At 39.2% G+C, this 24,764-nt stretch overlaps 1 protein-coding gene across 5 annotated transcripts in view; it reads right to left on the reverse strand.

Moving 5' to 3' along the window:
- ANKS1B (ankyrin repeat and sterile alpha motif domain containing 1B) overlaps nucleotides 1-24,764 on the reverse strand; it is a 1,089,048-nt gene that overhangs the window by 450,421 nt on the left and 613,863 nt on the right. For 4 of the 5 annotated variants that reach the window (XM_066262341.1, XM_066262329.1, XM_066262320.1 and 1 more), the window contains exons 13-14: nucleotides 21,223-21,812; nucleotides 19,114-19,186 (exon numbers count right to left, since the gene is read on the reverse strand). In XM_066262341.1, coding sequence (XP_066118438.1) covers nucleotides 19,114-19,186; nucleotides 21,223-21,812 — 663 coding nt within the window. The remainder of the gene's footprint in view (nucleotides 1-19,113; nucleotides 19,187-21,222; nucleotides 21,813-24,764) is intronic. The other variant, XM_066262348.1, reaches the window with a different exon arrangement.

Below are 24,764 nucleotides of genomic sequence, written 5' to 3' on the forward strand. Positions count from 1 at the left end.
ACCATAGAATGTTAAATGTTCTGAGTAACTGACCTGCATAGGCATTTTCTGGCCCATGTATGTAAATACTCATAGATATAAAATCATATGAAACCGTGTATTTCGTAGTATGATTCCTCTAACTCAGTGGTAGTCAACCTGGCCCCTACCGCCCACTAGTGGGTGTTCCAGCTTTTATGGTGGGTGGTAGTGGAGCAACCAAAGTATAAATAAAAAGATAGATTTAACTATAGTAAGTTGTTTTATAAAGATTTATTCTGCCAAACTTAGCAAAAATCCAACATAAAGTACTTGGTAAGTAATTATTATTATATGCTTTAACTTGCTATAACTCTGCTTTATAAATTTTATTAAGTAAAGTTACTTGCTTAAATTATAAATCACCATTACTGTGGAACCAGTGGGCAGTTAGAAAATTTTACTACTAACAGATACAAAAGTGGGTGGTAGGTATAAAAAGGTTGACTTCCTCTGCTCTAGCTCAACTGGGTTGACAAATATAGTACACCATGTGGAAAGTACTGAGTGATCAGACGATTCTCTCAAGGAAAAGGATCCCCATTAGAGATCTGGGGGTTACAGGCAGAATGAGTTCCTGGGTGAATTACAGAATGAGTTATTAGTAAGTAGATTCACTGTGAGTTAATGTTCCCATTAGTTTGACGAAACTTCAGACAGTTTTCTTCCACATTGTAGGCTTCTGCTTTCTCTTTTTGTATAGCATTTACTTTAGAAAACTTACAATTACAAATACTTTCTCTGCCTTTTTGAGATGTAAATCTCCTAGTTTCTTGCTGCTTTTATAACCCAGGAATATCTTTCCCAAGGACCTGGAAGCCATTCCTTTGAAATGTAGTCATCAAAGAAGATATTGCCCCAATCTCCCAAAGCTCTGTGGGAGGGTAGGAGTCTAATTTCAATAAGCATCAATTAGTAAACACAGATGATCTAATTACATTGACCAATCTTCCCCCATAACTGTCCTTCAGTACTTTTCCACTAGCTCACACCAACATTTAAAAACTCTCCCATCTTTTTTTCAGGAGAGTTGAGTTCAACCTCTCTTTATTACAATAGTCTTGAATAAGTATTTCTTGACTGTTTAACTGCCTCCAGCACATTTTTTCTTTGACACTACAATCAGCAGGTAGACTACAACTGTGAAACAAATGTTTCTTGGCATAAAGAATGATGGTGATATAAAAATGGAAATGAAGAATAAAAGAAGCCCCTTGTTATCCATCTCCCAGTCTCCTGCCCACAAACAAACAAACAAACAAACAAACAAAACCAACAAATAAGATTTTGCTTTAGAGTAAAGGAATAGGAAAGAAATGAACCGTAGGGAGTGTTGAGTATGGCTCAAATTCAAGCAGAAGGTGAGTTATAGTCGTTACTGAGAAGTTATAACATATGTTCATTTCTTAGAAGTTGGCTGGGCTTTGAGAAGACTGGAGAAAGGCTCAAAGATACAGACCTTTATGAGAAAATGCACATGAAGATTTCTCTCACTGAAGACAGTCAACGCAACTCTCCAATGGACCCCTAGTTTGCATAAAGCTCCATGTAAAGACCAGCCATTCAGTCTCTAAAGGCCCCAGCAGTGTGCTGGGATCTTCCATCTACCTAGAAGGCCTCCCTCCAAGAAGCTAGTCTTTGAGCTAGTCTCTGTCAACTAGAAAGAAAATTCTGACTGCTCTGACTCTGCAGAACTGGAGTCACCCACATGCCCTACAAGGATAGACATCTTTGAACCTTGACAAAACACAAGGGTAGTGGGTGGTGTTCAAACATCTTTTAGAGCAACAGCATGAATTTAATGGGTATGAAAATATGAATTCTGAAAATGAATATTAAGACATATTATGAAGTTAAATAATTAAACAGTGTGGTGAGGGCCTGACCTGTGGTGGCGCAGTGGACAAAGCGTCAACCTGGAAATGCTGAGGTCGCTGGTTCAAAACCCTGGGCTTGTCTGGTCAAGGCACATATGGGAGTTGATGCTTCCTGCTCCTCCCTCCTTCTCTCTCTCTCTCTCTCTCTCTCTCTCTCTCACACACACACACACACACACACTCTCTCTCTCCTCTCTAAAAATAAATAAATTTAAAAAAATTAAAAAAAAAAAAAAACAGTGTGGTGTGGACATGTGAAAAGATATAGATACACAGGGGAACAGAATAGAAAGTGAATAAAAACAAAGTATCAATGGACATCAAGCATATAATAAATGCATTATCTCTGATCAGTGAGGACCACATGGACTATTCATTGATTAAATGACGTAGGGAAAACTGAGTAGTCACCTGTAAAAATAAGATCTTCCCAAATGGAGGCTCTGTATCATTCTCTGAGAGACTTTGGTGATATATTTAGCACTAATTGTGGGTATAAAATCATTTAACTCCGGAAATGTAAAATCTGGAGTACTCGCAGGAGCTTAGGAAATCTTTTTAAAGTTGCTAATTCTTCATTAATGCTTATGTTTTATTTGCCTACCAGCATTTTCCCTTCCTTATGATGGATGTATGAGCGCGCACACATGCATATGTGTGAAAGGAATTGAAAATAAAATATTTTCTAAAAGCGTATTTGCCTTTTTCCTGCAAGAGGCCTCCTAGTTTCTATGAGCCTCTCAAAACAATTGGTGACTAGAAAAAAGTTAAATATCAGTAAATGTGGTCATCACCTCTCATAGGCACTGCTTCCCTTTTTCCTTCAGCCACAGGGCCTTGGTTGTGAATTTTCCTTGGCTCTTGGTGACTGAGACAGCAGCACAGGTGGCCTGTCCACCTTCTGGCTCTCTATGCTCCATCCTGTATACTCATCCAGCCAAGTGTTGGCACAATCGTTTATTAAATCATTTACAGCCTACTTTATCAATTTTTTGAGGGTGAGTTTGATTGTAGGATGAACAACAATTACACTATAATCACAATGTTCCTTTTTTTATTTGCAGGGAAAATCGCCTTATTTATTTTATTCATAAACAAAATTTTCTTTAATTTATGAAAATAAACTAGAAAATCTGATTTACTGCTCATCTCTTCAAGAAGAAAAGCCTAATTAAAAGAATTATTTTTAGAAAACTTACAGAGGGTGAATGGTCTATGTGTGAATATAACTACATCTTTGAGCAATTATAAACTGCATTCAATTACCTGAAGACATAAATGAGCAGAATACATCTAATTTAAGAGTAAAGAGCTTTCTGGGAAGGTAATATCATAATAACTGACGGACCTTTATAGGTTACAAGTGCTTTCATTTAAATGATCTCCTTTAATTACAGCAAGAAGAAATTTATTCTTCTTCTTATTTAAAAGAATAAGGAAATGAAAGCTCAGAATGATGGAGTAAGTCCTTCAAGGTTATACAATAAGTAAGAGACTGAACTGGGACTTTGACATTTTTGGGTGCTACATAGCTCCCCAATCTCATTGTCATGTAAAATTTTAGATAATGTGTTTAATTTTCTTAAGTACCCCTGAAATCCTGATACTCAAGTCACTGACACACAGAACAGTGAAATGAAGAGGGCTTTTTTTGAAAGAGTAAGGGGAAAAAAAACGTTGATACTTTTGAACCGATGTTGTTGATATCTCGGAGAAAGCTAGAAGTCACGGGTAGAAAGGTCCTGACGGAGGCGCTCCTTATCACTGCACACCTGGCTGTGTCTACATCCTAGGTAGACTAACCCCCCTCTCCCCTGCATTTTAATAAAAGCACAGTTCCTAATCTAGTTCTATATCATTTATAAAATAACCCATGAGGAAAAACCCTTCTGGAGCTTCAAGTTGGGGAAGAGCCCCTTTCTCGGCAGGCCTTGGTAACATTTCCCTACGACAGCTCTGCAACCCACTTTTGATTTGGTTGCCAAGAAGCCCAGAGCAAAGTTTTATCCTTATTTGTAGTCATTTTCCTTAGATTAAGTTTTCTGGAATCTTTTCCTTTTTGTCCCTTATAAACTGTCTGGTTCGTACTGATGCAGGATAGACGGAGTTATGGAAAGCTCTTGACAAGTGGAATAGGAAGTAGAAATGGACATCACAGGCCAATAAGCTGCTAGGTCCTCTCACTAGAGCCTCTACCTCCACACACGGTCGAAGGGAAATAGTTTATGGCAGAGAGTTACCGCAGAGGTCACAGAAGTCAACAAGAACTGGCTAAAACCAGATCAACCTAAGACGGAGGAAAATTGACTGAAAAAATGTGACCCCAAAGCTCATTATATCATCATTATAATAAAAATTGACATCACAAGTAGAAGGGGAGCCAGAGGGGACAAATGCATGACACTCCTTGAATAGATCATATCAGGAACAAGACCCCCCAAACCTGAAGGCAGATACAGAATTTGGTGCCACAAAAGTTCAGAAACAACCCACCTTTGGAAACATCTAAAATTCCAAGGACTGACGGATAGTGGTGCAACATGCAACTCATTTGTGAGTTTCCCGCATCTGCTCAGACGTGTTCTTGAGCTTCTCTCACAGCAGTGTTCTCTGAGACCTGCAGCCGGGCAGAGCAGGTGGCTGAGCTCCTAGCCTGTCTCCAGGAACCTGAAGCCTAGTCTCTTTCTTTCTCTCCATTTAAATATATTAAATATATATTTAAATAAATATATATAGAAATATATATATAATTTTTTTTTTTTGCTCTTACTTAAAACTTGTTCTTGAATTCTTTCTTATTCAAAGTCAAGAACCTGCAGGTCACAGAGTGCTTTGGGCCCCATTTTGGGTCCACATTTGGTGACAATATCTTTTTTTTTTTTTTTTTGGTGACAATATCTTTTAATCTTTTATTACTGTTTTAATGGGGTTCATTTTACTGTAATTTTATGTTTTATTGTAAGCTTTTTCGAGACTTTCGTAAAGATAGGCAGAGCATAAATATATAGAGTCCAACTCTAAGTAACTCTAGTAAGAATATGAGCATTTACTCCTTTGAAAAAATAAAAAGAATATACCTGGTATAAATAGTTTACTTAAATACTTGGGAAGCTCACATAGAAGAGATTTTTGTTGTGAATGCACAGAAGAATAGAGTCTTGTTTTGTTTCTTTTTATTCTTTGTTTCCATTTTTTATTGTAGTAAGAATAAACGTAAGATTTACTCCTTCTTAATGAATTTCTAAGTGCACAGTACAGTATCGGTCACTACAGGTACAATGTTGTATAACAGATGTCTCAAATTTCCATTTTATACTCATTGAATGGCAACCCTTCATTTCACCCTCCCCCCAGCCTCTAGCAATCACCATTCTAGTCTCTGTTTCAACAAGTGTGGCTATTTTATATACCTCATATGCTATGGACTGAATGTTAGTGCTCCTCTAATATTTATAGCTTGAAATCTAATCCCCAGTATGATGGTTTGGGGAGGCGGAGCCTTTGGGAGATAATTAGGTCACGAGGGCAGAACCTTCATGAATGGGATTAATGCCCTTAAAAATGAAATCCCAGAGAGAGCCCTTGACTCCTTCTGCCATATGAGGACACAATGAGAAGACCATGAATTAGGAAGTGAGTCCTTATCAGACACAAAATCTATTGGTGCCCCACTTCCCAGCCTCCAGAACTCTGATGAGTAAATTGCTGTTACTTAAAAAAATACTTTTTAAAAAAACTGATTTTGGAGAGAGATGAGAACATAGATCTGTTCATGCATGTGCCCTGACTGGGGATCAAACCAGCAACCTTCGAGCTTTAGGACAAAGCTAACCAACTGAGCTATCCAGCCAGGGCAACTGCTATTCTTTATTAATGACCAGTTTGTGGCATTCTAAATGGACTATGACATCATACAGTGGAATTAGGTAGTTTTCATCCTTCTGTGATTACATATTTCACTAAGCATAATGTCCTCCAGGACAACAGGTACATGAAAAGATGCTCAATATCAATTATCAGGAAAATAGCGAATCAAATCTACAATAAGATTATTACCTCATACCTGTTAGGATGGCTATTAAAAGTATTAAGATAAGATAACAAATAACGGCAAGAATTTGGAGAAACTGAAACCCTTGTATACTGTTGGTCGGAATATAAAATGGTGCAGCCACTATGGAAAGTGGTATGAAGGCTCCTCAGAAACTAAAAATGAAACTACCATATGATCCAACCACCTCACATATGGATATTTACCCAAAAGAACAGAAATTAGGATCTTGAAAAGACGTCTGCACTCCCATGTTCATTGCAGCATTACTCACAATAGCCAAGACATGGAAACAAATGTCCAGTGACGTGTCAACTAATAAAGAAAATGTACTATATACATACAATGGAATATTATTGGCTTTAAAAAGGAAATTGTTCTTTTATTTTTATAATAAGGGCTCAGTGTCACTATAAGAAGCATTTCATGTCAGCAACAGTAGGTGATAAGGTATTTGGTATTGTATGTTACTGTTTTATTTAAAAGTAAGCTTTAATAAGCTTTAGTATTTCAATGATGTTTTATGATAATGCACATTTGGTATAATACAAAGAGAGAGTGGTGAAGTTTTTCAAGGAAATTATTGGTTGATACATAACTGTATCAAAAACTGATATAGAAATCAATCTGTATGTATCTCATATACATCTTTATGTCACATATCCAATTCTGATTATTGTAGGAATATAATCCATGTGTCACATACATATATAAGCATGCACACATTTTCAAAACAATGGCCCACATAGAGAAAGTAAGTAAGTAGGGACAACATGGGGAAGTGCTCTTTATCATCTGATTAATACCAAAGAAGGAAAAGAGAATAAACTGCTTGAGATGTTAAGGTGTGAACCAAAAAAGGTCTAAAATTTTTAGTACTGTTGAGTAAAAACAAATCCAGACTCAGGCAAGGAGAGACTGGAAAAGACCACAGTATAGCCAACATTCCTCCCACAGGATTTTCAAGTGTCTTGAAGTCAAACAGAAAAAAGCTTTTCTTTTATAAGGAGGGGCAAGCAGGACTCACAGGGACTCAGAGGGGACATGGAACAAGCAGGGGGAGCTGAGCAGACAGCGAGAGCAAGCTGGTCAGACAGCAGGTGTTCCTCTCCGGTCAGCGGGTCCGGAGTGAACTGCTATGGGAGACAGTCCGCCTTTTGGCCATTGCTCGGATCAGGAGGCCAGACAAGTTCAGGAGCCCCTGGAGAGGCTCAGTCAAGCCCAGTCAGTGGATAATAAATGGGCAATAGTGAGCATTTAGTACATGCAACCTAATAAAAAATATATACTATTGAAATGTTTTCTGTCATAAAAACCCTCAAAAAGAATTTTAAATTTAAAAATTTAATAAAAAAATTTTAAAAAGAGCTTAGTGGACATAGAAGTGAAGTAGTTACCAGGGGGAGGGGTTTGGGGGAAGAGGGCGGGGGGGGGGGAGAGAGGGAAGAGGGACACCTATATGGTGACGGAAAATGATTTGACTTTGGGTGATAGGCACACAACATAATCAACAGTTCAAATGCTATAGAGACATTTACCTGAAACCTATGTACTTGTATTGCTCAACGTCACTCCGTTAAATTTAATTTTCTAAATAAAAAAAATGTGTTCAGTAGATTCAAGAAGCAGGCAAAATATTTTATGGTAGTCCCGCCTTCTCTGTGGTTTTGTTTTCTGCAGTTTAGTTACCTGCGGTCTAAAAATATTAAATGAAAAATGCCTGAAATAAACAATTCACAAGTTGTAAATTGTGCGCTATTCTGGGCAGCCTGGTGAAATCTCACATCACCCTGCTTGTCCTAGCCAGGATGCGAATCATCCCTCTCTCTCTCCACTGTCTCCAAGCTGTGTGTGCTACCTGCCTGTTAGTTGCTAATAATCCTCCCAGTTACCAGATTGACTGTTGAGGTATCTCAGTGCTTGTGTTCAAGTCATCCTTATTTATTTTATAGGTGCTATTTTAATTTAATTTTTTTGAGAGAGAGAAAGAAGAACATTGATTTGTTGTTCCACTTATTTATACTTTCATTGGCTGGCTGCTTTATGTGCCCTGATCAGGGATCAAATCCACAACTTTGGCATATAGGGATAATGCTCTAACCAACTGAGCTACCCGACCAGAGCCAGATCAATCTTATTTGAATTAATAATGGCCTCAAAGCAGAAGAGTAGTGATGTTGGCAATTTAGATATGTCAAAGAGAAGCCATAAAGTGCTTCCTTTATGAAAAGGTAAAAGTTCTCAGCTTAATAAGGAAAGAAAAATAACTGTATGCTGAGTTTGCTAAGATCAAATAAGAACAAATCTATCTGTGAAATTGTAAAGGAGGAAAAAAGAAATTCTTGCTAGTTTTGCTATTGCACCTCAAGCTGCAAAAGTTACAGGCACAGTATGTGGTTAGTGCTTACTTAACATGGAAAAGACATTATACTGTGGGTAGAAGACATGAACAGAAAATGTGTTCCAACTGATTGAATGTGCTGCCGCAGAATGCATTGGCTCTATACAAATAGCTACATTCTCATAACTTTGACTGCAATATAATTTTATAACTGTTTACTTTAGGTATGTATGTATAGAAAATAAAATTTATATTGGGTTTAGTACTATCCATGGTTTAAGACATCCACTGAGGATCTTGGAACATATCTCCTATGGATCAGAGAAGGACTATTGCATCAGAAATTCTGCATTTATTCTTAGTCACATCACTAACGTGTACATGAGTTCAGTAAATCATTTAAGTCTCTGACAAATCAGCATGAGATAAGACTTATTAAGACAGCTAGGATGCCTAGGAGAAAGTCAATTTTGCATATAAAAACAAAGAACTTATCTTATGGACATATATCCCAAAATTATGCATTTATTATACTAATATATTTTAAAAGCATTGTAAAATGAGAATCTGGCAACATTCCTAGAAAGATCTAGTCGAATTACACATCCTTGAGATTGACTGGTCATTTGTCCTTAAGAAATTAAGAAGTGGAAAGCTTTAAAGGACATTCTGTCGAAGCATAACCCATTCAATGCAAGATACAAGTGTGAGTCATAGACTGAAAGAGTTGGAAAGGATCGAGTGCCACCTCTTCATCTTCAAATAAAGAAACAGGCTCCTTGTAAGGTGTTATTTTCCAAGTGACACAGCAAGCTACTGCAGAGGTCAGAGGAGCAGGCGGGTCAGAGCTCTCTTCCTCTCTGAGGGTGAACTTCACAGGTGCACTTTTGTTTCATAGGTTATTTACTGATTATGAAAACCAGGTGAAGCTATAATATATTATTAAATGGTAAGAACAAATTAGAGGGAAATGTATACAGCATGATTTCATGTTTTTAAAACATAATAGCTATCTATCTATCTATTATCTATTTATCTATCTGTCTATTATCTATCTCCTATCTGCTTGTCATCATATGAAATTGGAGAAAAAGCCTAACACTTGGCTATTCACAGAAGGGGTAAAGCAAGGAGATAAGAAAAAACATGGAATAAAATAGAAGCTTGTGAAGTAGTACGTGAAAATAAAGATTGCAAAATTCTACCTATAATATTATTATGAATACATAGAAATGAAATATGCACATAATCCATGACCATAAAGTCACTAGAATATGCACACAGACCAGAACATGGACAAGGGAAAAAATCATTTTGACTAGGGGTTGGGTTATAGATATTTTAAAAGTTGTGCACCTCTTTTTGTATAGTGTTTGCAGAAACATAAAAATATAAAATCAAAACCAACTCGAATGAATCCCTTTTCTAAAACTACTGAAACACACCCATTTTAACTCAAATCTGATGAAAAGAGTCACATATTCATTTACAGCATTCCCTGGAAAAACCTTTAATTATCATCATTGACAGCTATAACATTTTATGTTTTTCATATAAATGTTTACATATATGTGTTCATATATAAAAATATATATTTGTTTATTAAATTGGCATATACTTTTTTACTGACTTGTGGACAATAAAAATAAAAATAATGTATATATATACTCATTGTAAAAATTATAGGAAATTTAGGAGAGCAGAAAATAAATCAGTGATAATCTTATCCAGAGATATCTACAGTTAATCTTTTTGCATATGTTCTTCCAAATCTTTTTATACATGTGTATTCAAAAGTGGGATTATAATTTACTTTATCTACTTTGTCCTTTAGTTACTCTTTAATGGCTCTATTTCCACGGTAATAAGTATAGATACAATGTCATTTTAAATTAGTTGACATTTCATCATAGGACATTATGGTAATTAATTGTACAAATTTTTTATTAATAGTCATTTGGTTTTTTGTTTGTTTTTGTTTTTGTTTTTTTCTTTTTTGCATTTTTCTGAAGCTGGAAACAGGGAGAGACAGTCAAGACAGACTCCCGCATGCGCCCGACCGGGATCCACCAGGCACGCCCACCAGGGGCGACGCTCTTCCCACCAGGGGGCGATGCTCTGCCCATCCTGGGCATCACCATGTTGCGACCAGAGCCACTCTAGCGCCTGAGGCAGAGGCCACAGAGCTATCCCCAGCGCCCGTGCCATCTTTGCTCCAATGGAGCCTTGGCTGCGGGAGGGGAAGAGAGAGACAGAGAGGAAGGCGCGGCGGAGGGGTGGAGAAGCAAATGGGCGCTTCTCCTATGTGCCCTGGCGGGGAATCGAACCCGGGTCCTCCGCACACTAGGCCGACGCTCTACCACTGAGCCAACCGGCCAGGGCCAATAGTCATTTGGTTTTAATTTATTTTTTAAATTGTCATAATGCTGAAATGACCATCTTTACATACATTATTATTATTCTTTTTGCTCTGGTCCTGGTGCCTCCTTAAGAGACATTCCTATGAGTGATATTGCTGGGCACTGCCATTTTTAAATGTCTAAAACATTCCATTTCCTAACTCTCTAGAAGTTTACATTTGAGTATCAAAAATTCTAGTACATGAGAAGCCTTTTGTTATAAGGACAGTGAATGATAGATACAATCAGCATATGCTGTAAAGTTTTTCTCATGGGAAAGAATTCTGGTATAAGTAGTAGACTACTTGCTCACTTCTCTAGGCCTCAACTAGAAGGTTAAATATTTTGTTGAACTGAAAACAATACAGCAGGTATAAATTATTGATATTAGGCCACAGAATGATACTCAACCATTTCATACTTAGGAGAAACTAATTTCACATATGAATATTACTTGTAATTTCAAAACCAAAGAATCTCAGCCACATTCTAATGAACAAAACTATATTACATAGGTTATTTTAGTTTTCAATGACTAAGTACTTGGAATAAATGGTGTTAAATAAATTTTAGTGTCTCTTGTAACAGAGTAAACGCTGCCTCTTAATAAAGATTAGTTAACTCATGATAGCCTAACAATTACTATAATTCATATTTCTATATAGCTAGCTATTCTATTATTAAGGAATTTCTTAGATTTGATCTATCTAAAAAGAACTAAGTCACTCAGTGTCACGTTATATAACATGATGACAAAAACAGTGTGATTTAAGACAAAATAATGTGCTTGTGTGCTAACATATTCTACTACCCACCTCCCCCAGTTGGTTCTATTAAAAATAGTGCTGTAAAAAGAAATAAAATTCAAAATAAATTAGGCCTGTTGCAAAGCATTTCATGGTAAAGCTTTTATGTGCAATTTAACAGTTCATGAAAAAAAAATATTACTGAAGGCAACAAAAATTCTTCCTCCGAAAATAAGTGAAACCTAGGTCATTATTAGCATTTATGCATTCACTTTGGGGGAGCAGAAGAAGGTATGCTCAGAGCTGTGATCCATTTAAATATCTGACCACGTGGCCTGCGCTTCCGGGTTTGAGCTAAAGCCTTCCACACTGATAGTTGAGCTTTGATAAGAGGAAGTGATTGGTTCTGCATCCGAACACCCTCGGATGGCTCCCTTTAGTGCACTTGAGTACCATTTGAGCTAAAGGGAAAGAGACAAAGGCTGGCTCCTGTTATTCTCTGTAGGCGGCATATTTTATCGAAAGGAGTATGGACTTCAGAAGGAGAAAAACTACATTTGAAGCAGCTGACTCGACAAGCTATTTAACGTTTTTGAGCCCCTCTTTATCTATGAAGTGGGTATAATAACACCTCACCGAGTTATTTTGAGAACAGGACGCAAAAATGTTCACAGGAGGAAACTACACAGCATCGGACACACAGGAAGAATAGACCGTGTCAGCTTCTTTCCTCTTTGTCATTTCTCTAATAGAGTAGCTCTGGGAAACTGTAAATACATCTTTAAAAAGTGTTGTCCTAGAGTTTGAGAAATCATATTCCCATCAGCAGCCTCGGCAGGAGGACAGCTGTCAGCTGCGTTGGTGGCAGGGAACCTCCTGTCGCAGATCTAGAGCTGAATGAGCAGAAATCGGAGGCCTGGTGGCACCCAAGACACAGGCAGGCACAGCTTCTGGAGCTGCGGAGATGTCTGCCCTGCCAGCCCCTCTTTGGGGAAAGGGCCATGCACGCTGGAAGTCCCTACAGACCCCGGGAAGGTGGGGGCTTAGGTCAGGAGGATAGAGAACACTTCTCTGCTTTAGTGAGCTCCTGCAACCCTAGAAACTCTGCCTGGAGGATCTCTACAGCTGCAAGGGACTCGACCCTCTCACCTGGCCCTCAGGCTCTTGGCAGAAGAGGAGCAAAAGCTTAGAAAGTGCAGTTGTGGGATTAACGTTAGCTACTGGTTTTAGAGCTATGTATTTTCCAGAAAATGGCTTGAGTTATGCTTTATTCAAGCTAGTGTAGCCTATGATAAAATCCTTTACAAATTCATTTTCATAGCTTTCATTTATAATTAAAATTTAAGTATTTTTGTTTGTTTGTTTTGTTTTTTACAGAGACAGAGAGTGAGTCAGAGAGAGGGATAGACAGGGACAGACAGACATGAACGGAGAGAGATGAGAAGCATCAATCATTAGTTTTTCGTCACGCGATGCAACACCTTAGTTGTACATTGATTGCTTTCTCATATGTGCCTTGACTGCGGGCCCTCAGCAGACTGAGTAACCCCTTGCTGGAGCCAGCGACCTTGGGTTCAAGCTGGTGGGCTTTTGCTCAAACCAGATGAGCCCGCGCTCAAGCTGGTGACCACAGGGTCTCGAACCTGGGTCCTCTGCATCCCAGTCCGACGTTCTATCCACTGCGCCACCGCCTGGTCAGGCTATAATTAAAATTTAGATGGAATTCATATATTGGCAAAAGTAGGATTTTTAAAAGACCAGACAATTTCTCTTTGAATACAGTTTAATCTGAAGTATAAGAAAAAAAAAATCTCAGCCTTAATAAAGACCTTTTAACTAAATACTGTTTTATACGTTCATGCACTTGAGATCAGTTTAATACAGTCCAGTTACTTGAAGTCCGTTTAGTGTAACAGGAGATTATTCAAGCCAGTTTAGAAACAGGAGGGTGTTTATAAGATTATCTGTCTCCCCTGTATGGGAACATCCGGGTGCTCGATTACTCCACATATTTGCTGCCGTGTAATGAATGATAAGCAAGTCCGCTGGAGCCAATTATTGCCTCCTCTTTACTTAAGGAATCCTCAGGCTCATCAAGAAGATCATCAAACTGCCTAACCAGGCAGTGGCGCAGTGGATAGAGTGTTGGACTTGGATGCAGAGCACCCAGGTTCGAAACCCTGAAGTCGCCAGCTTCAGTGTGGGATCAAAGACATGACCCCATGGTCCTTGGCTTGAGCCCAAAGGTTGCTGGCTTGAGCAAGGGGCCACTTGCTCTGCTGTAGTCCCCCCCCCCCCCCGTCAAGGCACATATGAGAAAGCAATCAGTGAACAACTAAGATGCTGCAACAAAGAATTAATGATGCTTCTCATCTTTCTCCCTTCCTGTCTGTCTGTCCCTATCTGTACCTCTCTGTCTCTGTCAAAAAAAAAGAAAGAAAGAAAGAAAGAAAGAAAGAAAGAAAGAAAGAAAGAAAGAAAGAAAGAAAATCATCACACTGATTCTTAGAAAGTGTGACAATCTGAGGTAGGACTTCCAATGAACATGGTACATTTTCTAACTTGAAAGTGCTTCCTTGTGATTCAACAACAACAGTTAAGAAAGAAAACTTCAGGAAAGACTCCACATAAACTCAACTTAGAACAGGAGTAGTTATCTCTTAACAACAATCCTCACTGATTGCTTATCTTAGCAAGATTGTCTAAGGGCCTTCTGTGCGTTGTGCACTCTAATTGGAAAGAGAGCCATGCGTACTGGGATAAGAGGCAAGAGAATGTATATGTATTGATCACCTGGTACCTTTTAGGCTGTAGTAGTAGTATAACTGTGTGATTTAATCTTGCAGGAGTTTTATGGGGCGATTATAAAACAATCCGAATTTATAAGTGAAGAAGTTGACATTCAAGAGATCACAAAGCAAAGCTGGGATCTCAATCCAAGTTCATATAACTTTAAGACTTGTTCTCCGAAAAAAAATCTTCTCTGTGGGATTTTATGATTATGTAAGAATGTACTATCACAAATCACCAAAAAAATATAATGCTTTACATAATATGAAGTACTCACCATAATTGAATCTTATTGCCAATCTTGGTTTGCCAATCCTGGCATTTAAATCTGATTTCAAGTGTAAAACCAGAATTTGTGTTTGTGAAAATTAAGTGTTGATATTACTCTGAGTGAGAATCTGACGGAGTGATCTGAAGTAAATTCAGTAAATTTTATTTACTTTCACTTCTTTCTTCATCCTGGATAGCTGATGTTGCTGGATAAGTTTCTAATTGTTTTGTAATTACTGAGGAAATTTTTGTATTTTTCTGAAGCTGGAAATGGGGAGAGACAGTCAGACAGACTCCCGCATGCGCCTGACCGGGATCCACCCAGCACGCCCACCAGGGGGCGACGCTCTGCCCACCAGGGGGCGATGCTCTGCCCCTCCAGGGCGTCACTCTGTTGCGACCAGAGCCACTCTAGCACCTGGGGCAGAGGCCAAGGAGCCATCCCCAGCGCCCAGGCCATCTTTGCTCCAATGGAGCCTCGGCTGCGGGAGGGGAAGAGAGAGACAGAGAGGAAGGAGAGGGGGAGGGGTGGAGAAGCAGATGGGCGCCTCTCCTGTGTGCCCTGGCCAGGAATTGAACCCGGGACTCCTGCACGCCAGGCCGATGCTCTACCACTGAGCCAACCGGCCAGGGCACTGAGGAAATTTTTGAACAGAAGATAGTGGTTTCTACGAGTGGAATTAGTTTTATGATTCTCAGAGAGTGTTCAAACAGGAGTGATGGTGAGAGTGTTCAAAATTCCTTCCTAGTCCAATGAATATTTTGTTTACAAAATACCTGAAATTGCAAATGTGCAGGTGTAGGGAAGGGCAAACAAAACACTGAAACTTGATGGGCAAGGGCTTGAGAAATTACACGGTGATCCTCGATCCTTCATGTGTTTCCATTGCTTATGATTTTATTCTCCTAGTCATCTTCTGAGGTTTTTAGCAACCAGCATCATAAATATTTGCTCATGAAACTATCCAGCTCTGTTAAAACCAGACATAGTGTTGGGCTCAGTGGCCTTCCAAAGCAAATTCTAGACACTTGACAATAGCAGTAGTTCCTCTTGCTCATTGGGAAGTTGCCTCCTCTTAGTTTCACTGCAAATCTCTAACAGACACAGGATACTCACATTTCAGAAAAGTGATTTAGACCATTTATATCAGTGGTCCCCAATCCCTGGGCCGCGCGGTACCAGTCCGTGGGCCATTTGGTACCGGTCCGCAGAGAAAGAATAAATAACTTACATTATTTCTGTTTTATTTATATTTAAGTCTGAACGATGGTTTATTTTTAAAAAATGACCTGATTCCCTCTGTTACATCCGTCTAAGACTCACTCTTGACGCTTGTCTCGGTCATGTGATACATTTATCCGTCCCACCCTAAAGGCCGGTCCATGAAAATATTTTCTGACATTAAACCGGTCCGTGGCCCAAAAAAGGTTGGGGACCACTGATTTATATCAATATAGTCTAGGGTTTTTTTCTTTTCTTTGTGAGGGTACCCTGGAGTTTCATGTTTTCTTTTAGTAACTATTCTTCTCTCGGTTTACTACTACCTACCTGTATTACAAATTTACACACTATAACTTCAGGAAATACAGGATATTTAACATGAAAACCATGAGACTATCTGACATCCTGAAATTCTTAAAGAAAGGGCTAATGTGTGTTTTTAATTTTTTTTTATTTTTATTTATTTTTTGTGACAGAGACAGAGAGAGGGACAGATAGGGACAGTCAGACAGGAAGAGAGAGAGATGGGAAGCATCAGTTCTTCGTTGCAGCACCTCAGTTATTCATTGATTGCTTTCTCATATGGGCCTTGACCGGGAGGTGGGGGGGGGGCGGCTAAAGTAAAGCAAGTGACCCTTGCTCAAGCCAGCGATTGTGGTCTCAAGCTAGAGACTTTGAGCTTCAAGCCAGCGACTTTTGGGCTTAAGCCAGCAACCATGGGGTCATGTCTATGAACCTGGGTCTTCTGTGTCCCAGTCTGACGCTCTTTCCACTGCGCCACTGCCTGGTCAAGCTGATGTGTGTTTATTTTAATGTGCCTACAGTATCAAACACAACGTCTCCCTCATGGTAGGCCAAGGGGGGAGCTGAAATATAATACAAATCTACATGTGTCGGACCCTACATACATTCCATTGCACCTCTCTACCATTATTCAATATTAATATCCCCATTTCTGTTGATGGGGAAATCAAGTGAGTTGCCTACAATCCTGAAGCTAGTAAAGAGCAGAACTGAGATTTGAACTGATGTTGGTCTGACTTTTAACCTCACCACCTGATTTCCCAACCACACTCAGTATCTGATACTTTATTTGTGGAATGTCACCTTCATGGGGTTATTGCCTCTCTAGTTCTACCTAATCTCAGGAGGGAAAAGCCTGCAGCCAAGTAAAGTTGTAAGCCACAAATGGCCCACTGGCAAACTGGAATGCCAATTGTTATGGTCAATTGCATAGTGTATAATTAAGAGGTGAAAGTTAAAGGGGCTGAGTCTCAACTTTCATTTCCATTATCACTGTAGTAAAATAGTAAATAAAGGCAGTGGGTAGATGACAGCTTGAGAAGTGGGAAGAGGAGAATTAAGGGAAAATAATCTGGATTTGTTTACCACTAATATGCCCTGCAAAGGCTGCTTTGCTGGAGTGGCATTTTTTAAGTTTACCCTTATTCTCATTATAATCGTTTTGATAACACTGTGACAATTTTATGATACTATCTGTTGGAACAATGTTAGGACATTGATATTCAATGTCACCTAAGTCTTCTGTCAGAGAAATACTAAGTATCTGCTTGAACATTCTCAGTATCAAAAAATTTACTATTTATAAGAAAATAAATTCTTACCTTTATATGGAACAAAAATCTGCATTCCTACAGCAAACTTGCAATTATTATTTAAAAAAAAATGTTTTTTTTATTAAGTGAAAGGCAGGAGGCAGGGAGGCAGAGACAGACTCCCTCATGGGGCCCAAATGGGATCCAGCTGGCAGGCAAGCCTCCTACAGGGCAATGCTCTGCCAATCTGGGGCTGCTGCTCTGTTGCTTGGTAACCAAGCTATTTCAGTGCCTGAGGTAAGGCCATGGAGCCACCCTCAGCACCCAGGGCCAACTTGCTCAAACCATTTTAGCCATGACTGTGGGAGAGTAAGAGAGAAAGAGAGAGGAGGGGAAGGGTGGAGAAGCAGATTGTTACTTCTGTTTGCCCTGACCGAGAATCAAACCTGGGACTTCCATATGCCAAGCCAATGCTCCATTGCTAAACCAACCAGCCAGGGCCACAATTATAAGCACATCTAAAGAAATTATGTAGCAACATACATTCCTAGACTAGTTCTTCGAACACTAGAAAAGTCTTCAGTGTTTATCAGCATTTCTGGGTAGGAGACCAGGCGACACATGCTATTACAGAGCTGACATACTTGTGTCGCTAAACGTATGCACACAATTTGGTGCTTTTTTCATAATGTTTCCGTTTTCAAAATCTAAAACAACTATGCATTTTATGAAAAAATTTTAAGACTTTTTAAAAATTATCACTTAATTGACACAGGACGAGTCATATTAGAATATTTTAAGTCTTTACTTGTCCTAGAACATGAGAAATGAGTGAGGTGCTCCTACAATTTAGACCTGAATGTCCCCTCTAGTGACTGCAACCTCTATTTCAATGTCACTTCTTATCCACGCAGGTCCAGTGCACCTCAGAAGAACCATTCTCCAACTTACCCATGCTTACGAGTTACTTGGAGGGCTGTTTAAAGGCCCTGGTGACTAGCTAAAGGGCTACAAAATCCTGTAGTAACTGTTTGTCCATGATATAGTCAGGCTTCTCTCACACAAATCTCAACCTTATTACTTCTGTAGAAACATCAACTATTACTGCTACTTAACACAAGGTGTTCTGGGCACACAGAAATCACTCGTCTTAACTCCAAATTCTATAGACCTATTTAATTTACAGTTACACCAGATCTTTTGACTCCTTCTAGAATAGTCGTTTCTTTAGTATGACCATTGCCACTATTTTTAGGCTTAGCTACCTGATTTGACATCACCCACTCATGTTAAGCAAAAAATCTTCAAAGAAAGTTTCAAATGCCTTTTACTCTGAGCCTTAGTTGTAGGGAAGGCAGCACTATTTCATAAGGGTATTTATTAAATAGCGACCACAAACCTGACTATCTGTGAGATACACTGCTCAGTATTCTGGAACCCATGAAGACGAGTAACACATAGTTCTTGCCATACCGGAGCTTACAAGTTAGAAGCTGTCAATCATTTTGGCCAGGATAAATGAAACATTTCACCAAATGAGCAACAGTAGTATATTAAGTCATCATATTCTACAACTCTTTGAAGTGCTTTATATTTAGCTCTACCTAAAGTTGAAACTCCATTAATGTTAACTGGCACAGTAAAATAGCACACAGGAATAAATATCTCAGTTTGCTAAATCAGTTTACTTATCATTGATATTGTGTAGAAGTCACAGTTTTTGATATGAGTAGAAGAAAATCATTTATAGCTGCTATTAGGATAAAACATAAAATTATCTAAAGACTCATCATTTTCTAGCTAGTTATTGAACATGTATAACATACAGGAAATGTTTCCTTACTTGGGGCCTCACCATTCATTTCTTGAAGTTCACTGTTAATTCCAACATCTATCAAACTCATTATTTTGTCAATCTGCAAGAAACAAAAGCCATATTAAGTGAATCATTACACTCACTTTTAGCATTGCATTTTAAAATAACTTTCAAATGCCAGAAACAGATTCAGGGTGGGGCAAAAGTAGGTTGACAATTGTTCATATGGAAAATAAAATAATAATTAATAAATAATAATACAAGAATAAACTGTGTTTTGCGTACTCACAACTGTAAACTTACCTTTGCCCCCCCCATACTCTTGATATATTACTACTGCAGTTAAGAGACTGACAGAGAAAAGTTTAAAGGGAAGCAGACATCTTTTGAATTGCTTTTAAAAATATAAATTATGTTTCCTTCCTTAAGCTTTCAACATCTACTTGACTTTTCCTTGTATATCCTAAAATAAACTTTGTTTGAACCTGCATGGGTCAGTAAGTTTGAAATTGTGTATTTTTTAAACTCAGACGGGGGAAGGCTGAGAACAAGTTTCTCTGAGGATCTCCATCCTTCAGGGCATGTATCGCATCTGACTGAGGGAGGGGTGGGCTTCAGTTTGCAAGCATGGCCAGAGGAACCAAGTTCCTGCTAATGGTCTGGCCAGCCACAAGTTGACTTGTGGCATGTAATCACAACAAGAATTGAGGCATGGAAGCAACTTAAGTCGAAGAAATATGTTAAATGTTAATGAATCCTGCCTTGATCCAAAAAGAATTTCAGATGTCACTCACAGAGTTAATAAATATAAGTAATGGATAGACTCGAACAAACTATCAGTCTAGTTAGTATGGAATAGGAAGAAATGACTGTCTAAGCACTAGCCATTTATGTTCTAATCTCCCTCCTCATCATCCTGGTACCCCTAGTTAAGACAGTGGGTTTTAGAAAGGACAATAAGCATTAATTAATTGTCTCATTCTGTTCACCCTGAAACAGATGCAGAGAGATTGAGTGATTTTTCCCAAACAGCTCAATCAGAATGTCAATATAAGAACTATTTCCATTTCCAGTTCTCAGAATACTACAGTGACCTACTGTGGTTCAAAGCCTGATCCAACTGGCAGTCTTTTGAGAGACAAAATGTGCCATGTTAGAATAAAATGCCAAGGGAGAATGTGGTCCATTCTTTGAAGATATTAAAGAAAAATGCAAGAAAAGTTATTATTTTATGATGAGTCTTCCTTAGGGACAAAGGGTGATATTTCATAATCTTACAAGGGCCCTTCTGAGTCATTCTATAAAATTAAAGACTTTATCTTTAGGTAGAGCTTAAATTGGTGACACTCGTCCCCAACACATTTTTTAAGTGAAAGGAGGGGAGATAGAGAGACAGACTCCTGCACGCACCCCAACTGGATCCACCCGGCAAATCTCATCAGGGGCTGACGCTTCAGACCAACCGAGCTATCCTCAGAGCCCCAGACTCAAACCACCTGAGCCACTGGCTGCGGGAGGCGAAGAGAGAGAGCAGGGGGAGAGGGAGGGGAGAGAAGCAACTGGTTGCTTCTCCTGTGTGCCCCAACCAGAGATAGAACCTGGGACTTCCACATGCCAAGCCAATGCTCTATGCACTGAGCCAGCCGGCCAGGGACCCATCTTTTCTTTCATGTCTCTCTGATAGTTGTAAAAGGGAAATAGTAGGTAATTTATAGGACTATAAGGAGATCCTCTGAAAACACAAAATACTTTAAAGAAGGCAGACGAGCTAACAAAGAGTTTAGTATGCAGCAAAATCATACACTAAGATTTGTCTCCATTTGTTCGCTGCAGTGCTTGGGAGGACAGAATGTGAACATTCTCTTGTACCTCATAGCTAGTTATTACTTCTGCTTGATGTCAATTTCTATGGAAACAATAGATTTCCCCACACGGGTAGAGCTGTGTTTGTTTTTATACTTGCTGTAAATTACCATGTATTACCCCAAGTACCTTTCCTTTCCATTTGGAGCTGTATGCATTCGTTCATTTTTTTTTCTTTTTGCCTCTGTAAAACTTAAAAAGGCTGACCCCCCCCCCCCAAAAAAAAAAAAACCTTCCTTGACTCCAAAGCCTTAAATAAAGAATGAGGCTTACTTCTTCCCATTCAGAAGTGAAGGAAGGTGTTCTTTCAGAATTCCCTTTAGAACTGTGGTCAGCAGTTGAAGATTCACTCCAGTTAACTCTTGATGTTTTCTCTTTTGAAGGGTAGGCAATGAGATCAGAATCTGATTTAGACACATTTTTTGATAAATGTAGGTCAATCAGGGCTTTTGGCAATGACCTTATTCTCCCCAGGGTGCAGGCTCTCTCCACAAATCCACCCGTGTTCACAATCCATTGGTCCCCACTCCGGGATCCACTCCTACTTGTTCTTGTACCAACAATGGTGTGGTTTTCGACTTGGCTGCTTTTTTTGTGAAAAATTGTTCTACTGACCACCTTGGGTTTAATTTTCTTTCCCGAAGGTTCCGAGTTATTTTCTTTGGGAGGCTGCTTGAAAGGCAAAGGACTATTTGCCAAACTGACTTCATCTTGCCCCTCTTCACGTTTTCCCCTTTTCCCATAGAGATGAAATGGATTTTCAGGGGACTCGCAGGCGGGGGAGGATCCATGGAGAAGGCCTGCAAATTGCCCAGGGTCATATTCTTTTGGGGGATCACTGTCCTCCTGTTGAGAGGGGTCATCTGCAAAAGAAAAGAAGGATGTCAGGATACTTGTTTTTCAATGACTCTGAAGGCCCTGAGACAACAGCAAGGCCCTTTCAAACCTGCACTATATCCAGACATTTGATTTATTGCTACCCAATGATATCCTCACTGTATGAAATACCCATGACTCTACCATGCTGCTTACCAAATAAGTGTGTGTGCCAAATCTTCCTGATATACTTTAGGGTGCAATTCAAATGTATGAATTGGGTATTAATAGAGTAATTGCATACCTCACTCCCTCACCAGGGTGTATGTTTTATATTAAATAACAAAATTGGGTTTTCTTAACATGAGACACCCACGTCTAAACCCTTGAAATAAACGAGTCACTGTTCAGTAGGACATCAGGCAGGTAAATCAAGGTCATGCACAAAAACATCCCTTTGCCCTTCTCCCAGAAAATATATCCAGAAACAAAAATCTTGAAAAGAAGTATTATTAGAAGTAATTTAAAGATAATAACCCTAATCGTGTTAGTTTAAGTACAAAATTAAGAACAATTCTACACAGATTATATAATTTAGACAGAAAGGATTTGTTCAGGCTTAACATAGGCAAACAATGCAATCCAATATCACTAAAAAGCGAGCTCTTCTACAAGAAACTGATGTTGAGCTATTAACACAAAGCTATTTTTTCTTTCTTCTCTGAAATAACATTCTTTATTTCTGAATTTCTTCAGGTTTTTGAAAAGGCACTGCAGTAAAGAAACCAAAGAAGAGTGCTAAATTTTTATCACTTTATATTTTTTTCTAAGGTAAGTCATAAATGTTCTCTGAGATTTAAAATATAGCATGCTTTTTTATGACTTAATTTGTGTTTTCAAGATACTGTGTAAAAACTTGGCCAAAGAACTTAGCAAAGGAAGTCAGTTAACTTTTTTGACTGGTCATTTTAATTCATATAGCTAAATATTTGCTACAAAATTACCCAATAAACCCATAACCCAGTCTTGTGAATAAAATTCTATACAGCCAATGTGGTAGATGATAACCGCAAATCCAAAGCTGACTTGGTGACTCACACCGCAAAGAAGTTAGTTATTATTCCAAACTCCCAAGAAAGTTTTTATAAGTTAACAAGTAACATTTAATAGATATGTGCTATTTACTAGGTACTTAATGAAGGATTATATTTATATCATCTCATTTGACCTCATAATAACCCTGTGAAATGATTAATAATCATCATGACTTTCTGATAGAAAGAGACATGGCCAGAATAATTGAATTCACGTGTTTATACAAATTGGCAAACACAATAGATATTTGCCCAGAGGATGCTACTGACAAATTGACTTTCTTCACTCAAGTCTGGTGCCAGGTCCTTCCACGGTTCTCTCCCTTGGAGTTGACAGAAGCCCACCTCCAGACCTCGCCCTGGTTCTTCTTTGGCTTTTCAAAACAGAAGATGTCCCCCTGCCCAGACCCATCACAATGGTATACTGAGATGGGAGAAATAAGAGTGACAGGAAGAGGGGTCCAAGAGGCAACCCACCAGTACTATTATAACCCCTTCCTCTACCATAAATACTCTATCCATGTCTAGTGTAGTAATATTATGCCCTTGATAAAACTCCATTTTGGCCTCCCATTGCAACAGGGACCCTTCTTAAAGTACAATAGTAGGTGTAAGGTGAGGCAAGGCAGCTTTGAACTCCCTCCAAAGGCTAGTGTTTATGGCCTATAATATACCTGGTTTAGAAGGCAAAATGAACACTTAGACAACTTAAATTGCTGCAGTTCCCCCAGCCAGTAAATTAAGCTGAGATTCAAACAAAGGTCTATTAGATTCCCACACCCAACTGCCCTGAGGTAGGGTTTGGGGACAAGCGAGCAGGTTTTTTGAGGAGAGATGTGCTTCTCCTGTTTATAACTGTTTCTGGAATTTGGCAAAGTAGACTAAAAGATTTCGTTTTTTCTGCTTCGTGGAAGTAAGCTATTACTAAGAGGAAATGAAACCTGGCATTCTGTTCCAATTTGTTTTCTCTTTTTTCTTCCTTGGCTGCTTGGCTCCCCAGAGTGCTTGACAACATAAGCAGGTAGGTATGGACTGACAGTAATGGGTAAATAATTGTAAATGGAAGGAGGAATTCTGAAAAGGAAGTTTAGAAATTTATTTTGAAAATTGCTGAAGAAGGCTAAAGAGTTTGATTTTAAAAGGAAAAGTGAAAAGAATCAGTTGACTGTGGGAAAAAGGTTCTGTAAATCTTGGTTAAAAGGTTTTTGAACATAGCCCTGGCCAGTTGGCTCAGTGGTAGAGTAAGGCCAGGCATGTGGATGTCCCAGGTTTGATTCCCAGTCAAAGCACACAGAAGAGGCAACCATCTGCTTTTCTACCCCTCACCCTCTTGCTTCTCTCTCCTTTGCTCTCTCTCTTCCCCTCCTGCTGCCATGGCTCAACTGGAGCGAGTTGGCCCTGGGTGCTAAGAATGGCTCCATGGCCTCTGCCTCAGGTGCTAAAATGGCTCCTGTTGCTATGGAGCAAGGGCCCCAGATGGGCAGAGCATTGCCCCCTAGTGGGTTTGGGGGTGGATCCTGGTCGAGGAACATGCGGGAGTCTGTCTCCATCTCCCTTCCTCTCACTAAATTAAAAAACAAAACAAAACAGATGACGTCAGAGTAATGGCGGAGTAGGAAGCGATACCGATAAATCTCCCCCAAAACTCAACAAGATCTTCAACCAGAAACAGAAAAACCTATACTTGGAGCCTCCAGATGCTTCACAATACACCCGAAGGTATGGTCGAGTGAAAAATTGGCTAAATATATAACCAAATCCTGAAGGAAATAGGGAGTAAGAAATGCTCCGCCTTCCTCACTAACCTAAACAGGGCGGCGTTCTCTGGTAACTGTGAATATAGAAACTGAGGCGGGCAAAGGGGGTGAATACATCCAGGCCGCGCACAAAAGGCCGAACCAGGCT

Source organism: Saccopteryx bilineata, chromosome 1, assembly GCF_036850765.1.
Source record: "Saccopteryx bilineata isolate mSacBil1 chromosome 1, mSacBil1_pri_phased_curated, whole genome shotgun sequence".
Taxonomy (NCBI): domain Eukaryota; kingdom Metazoa; phylum Chordata; class Mammalia; order Chiroptera; family Emballonuridae; genus Saccopteryx; species Saccopteryx bilineata.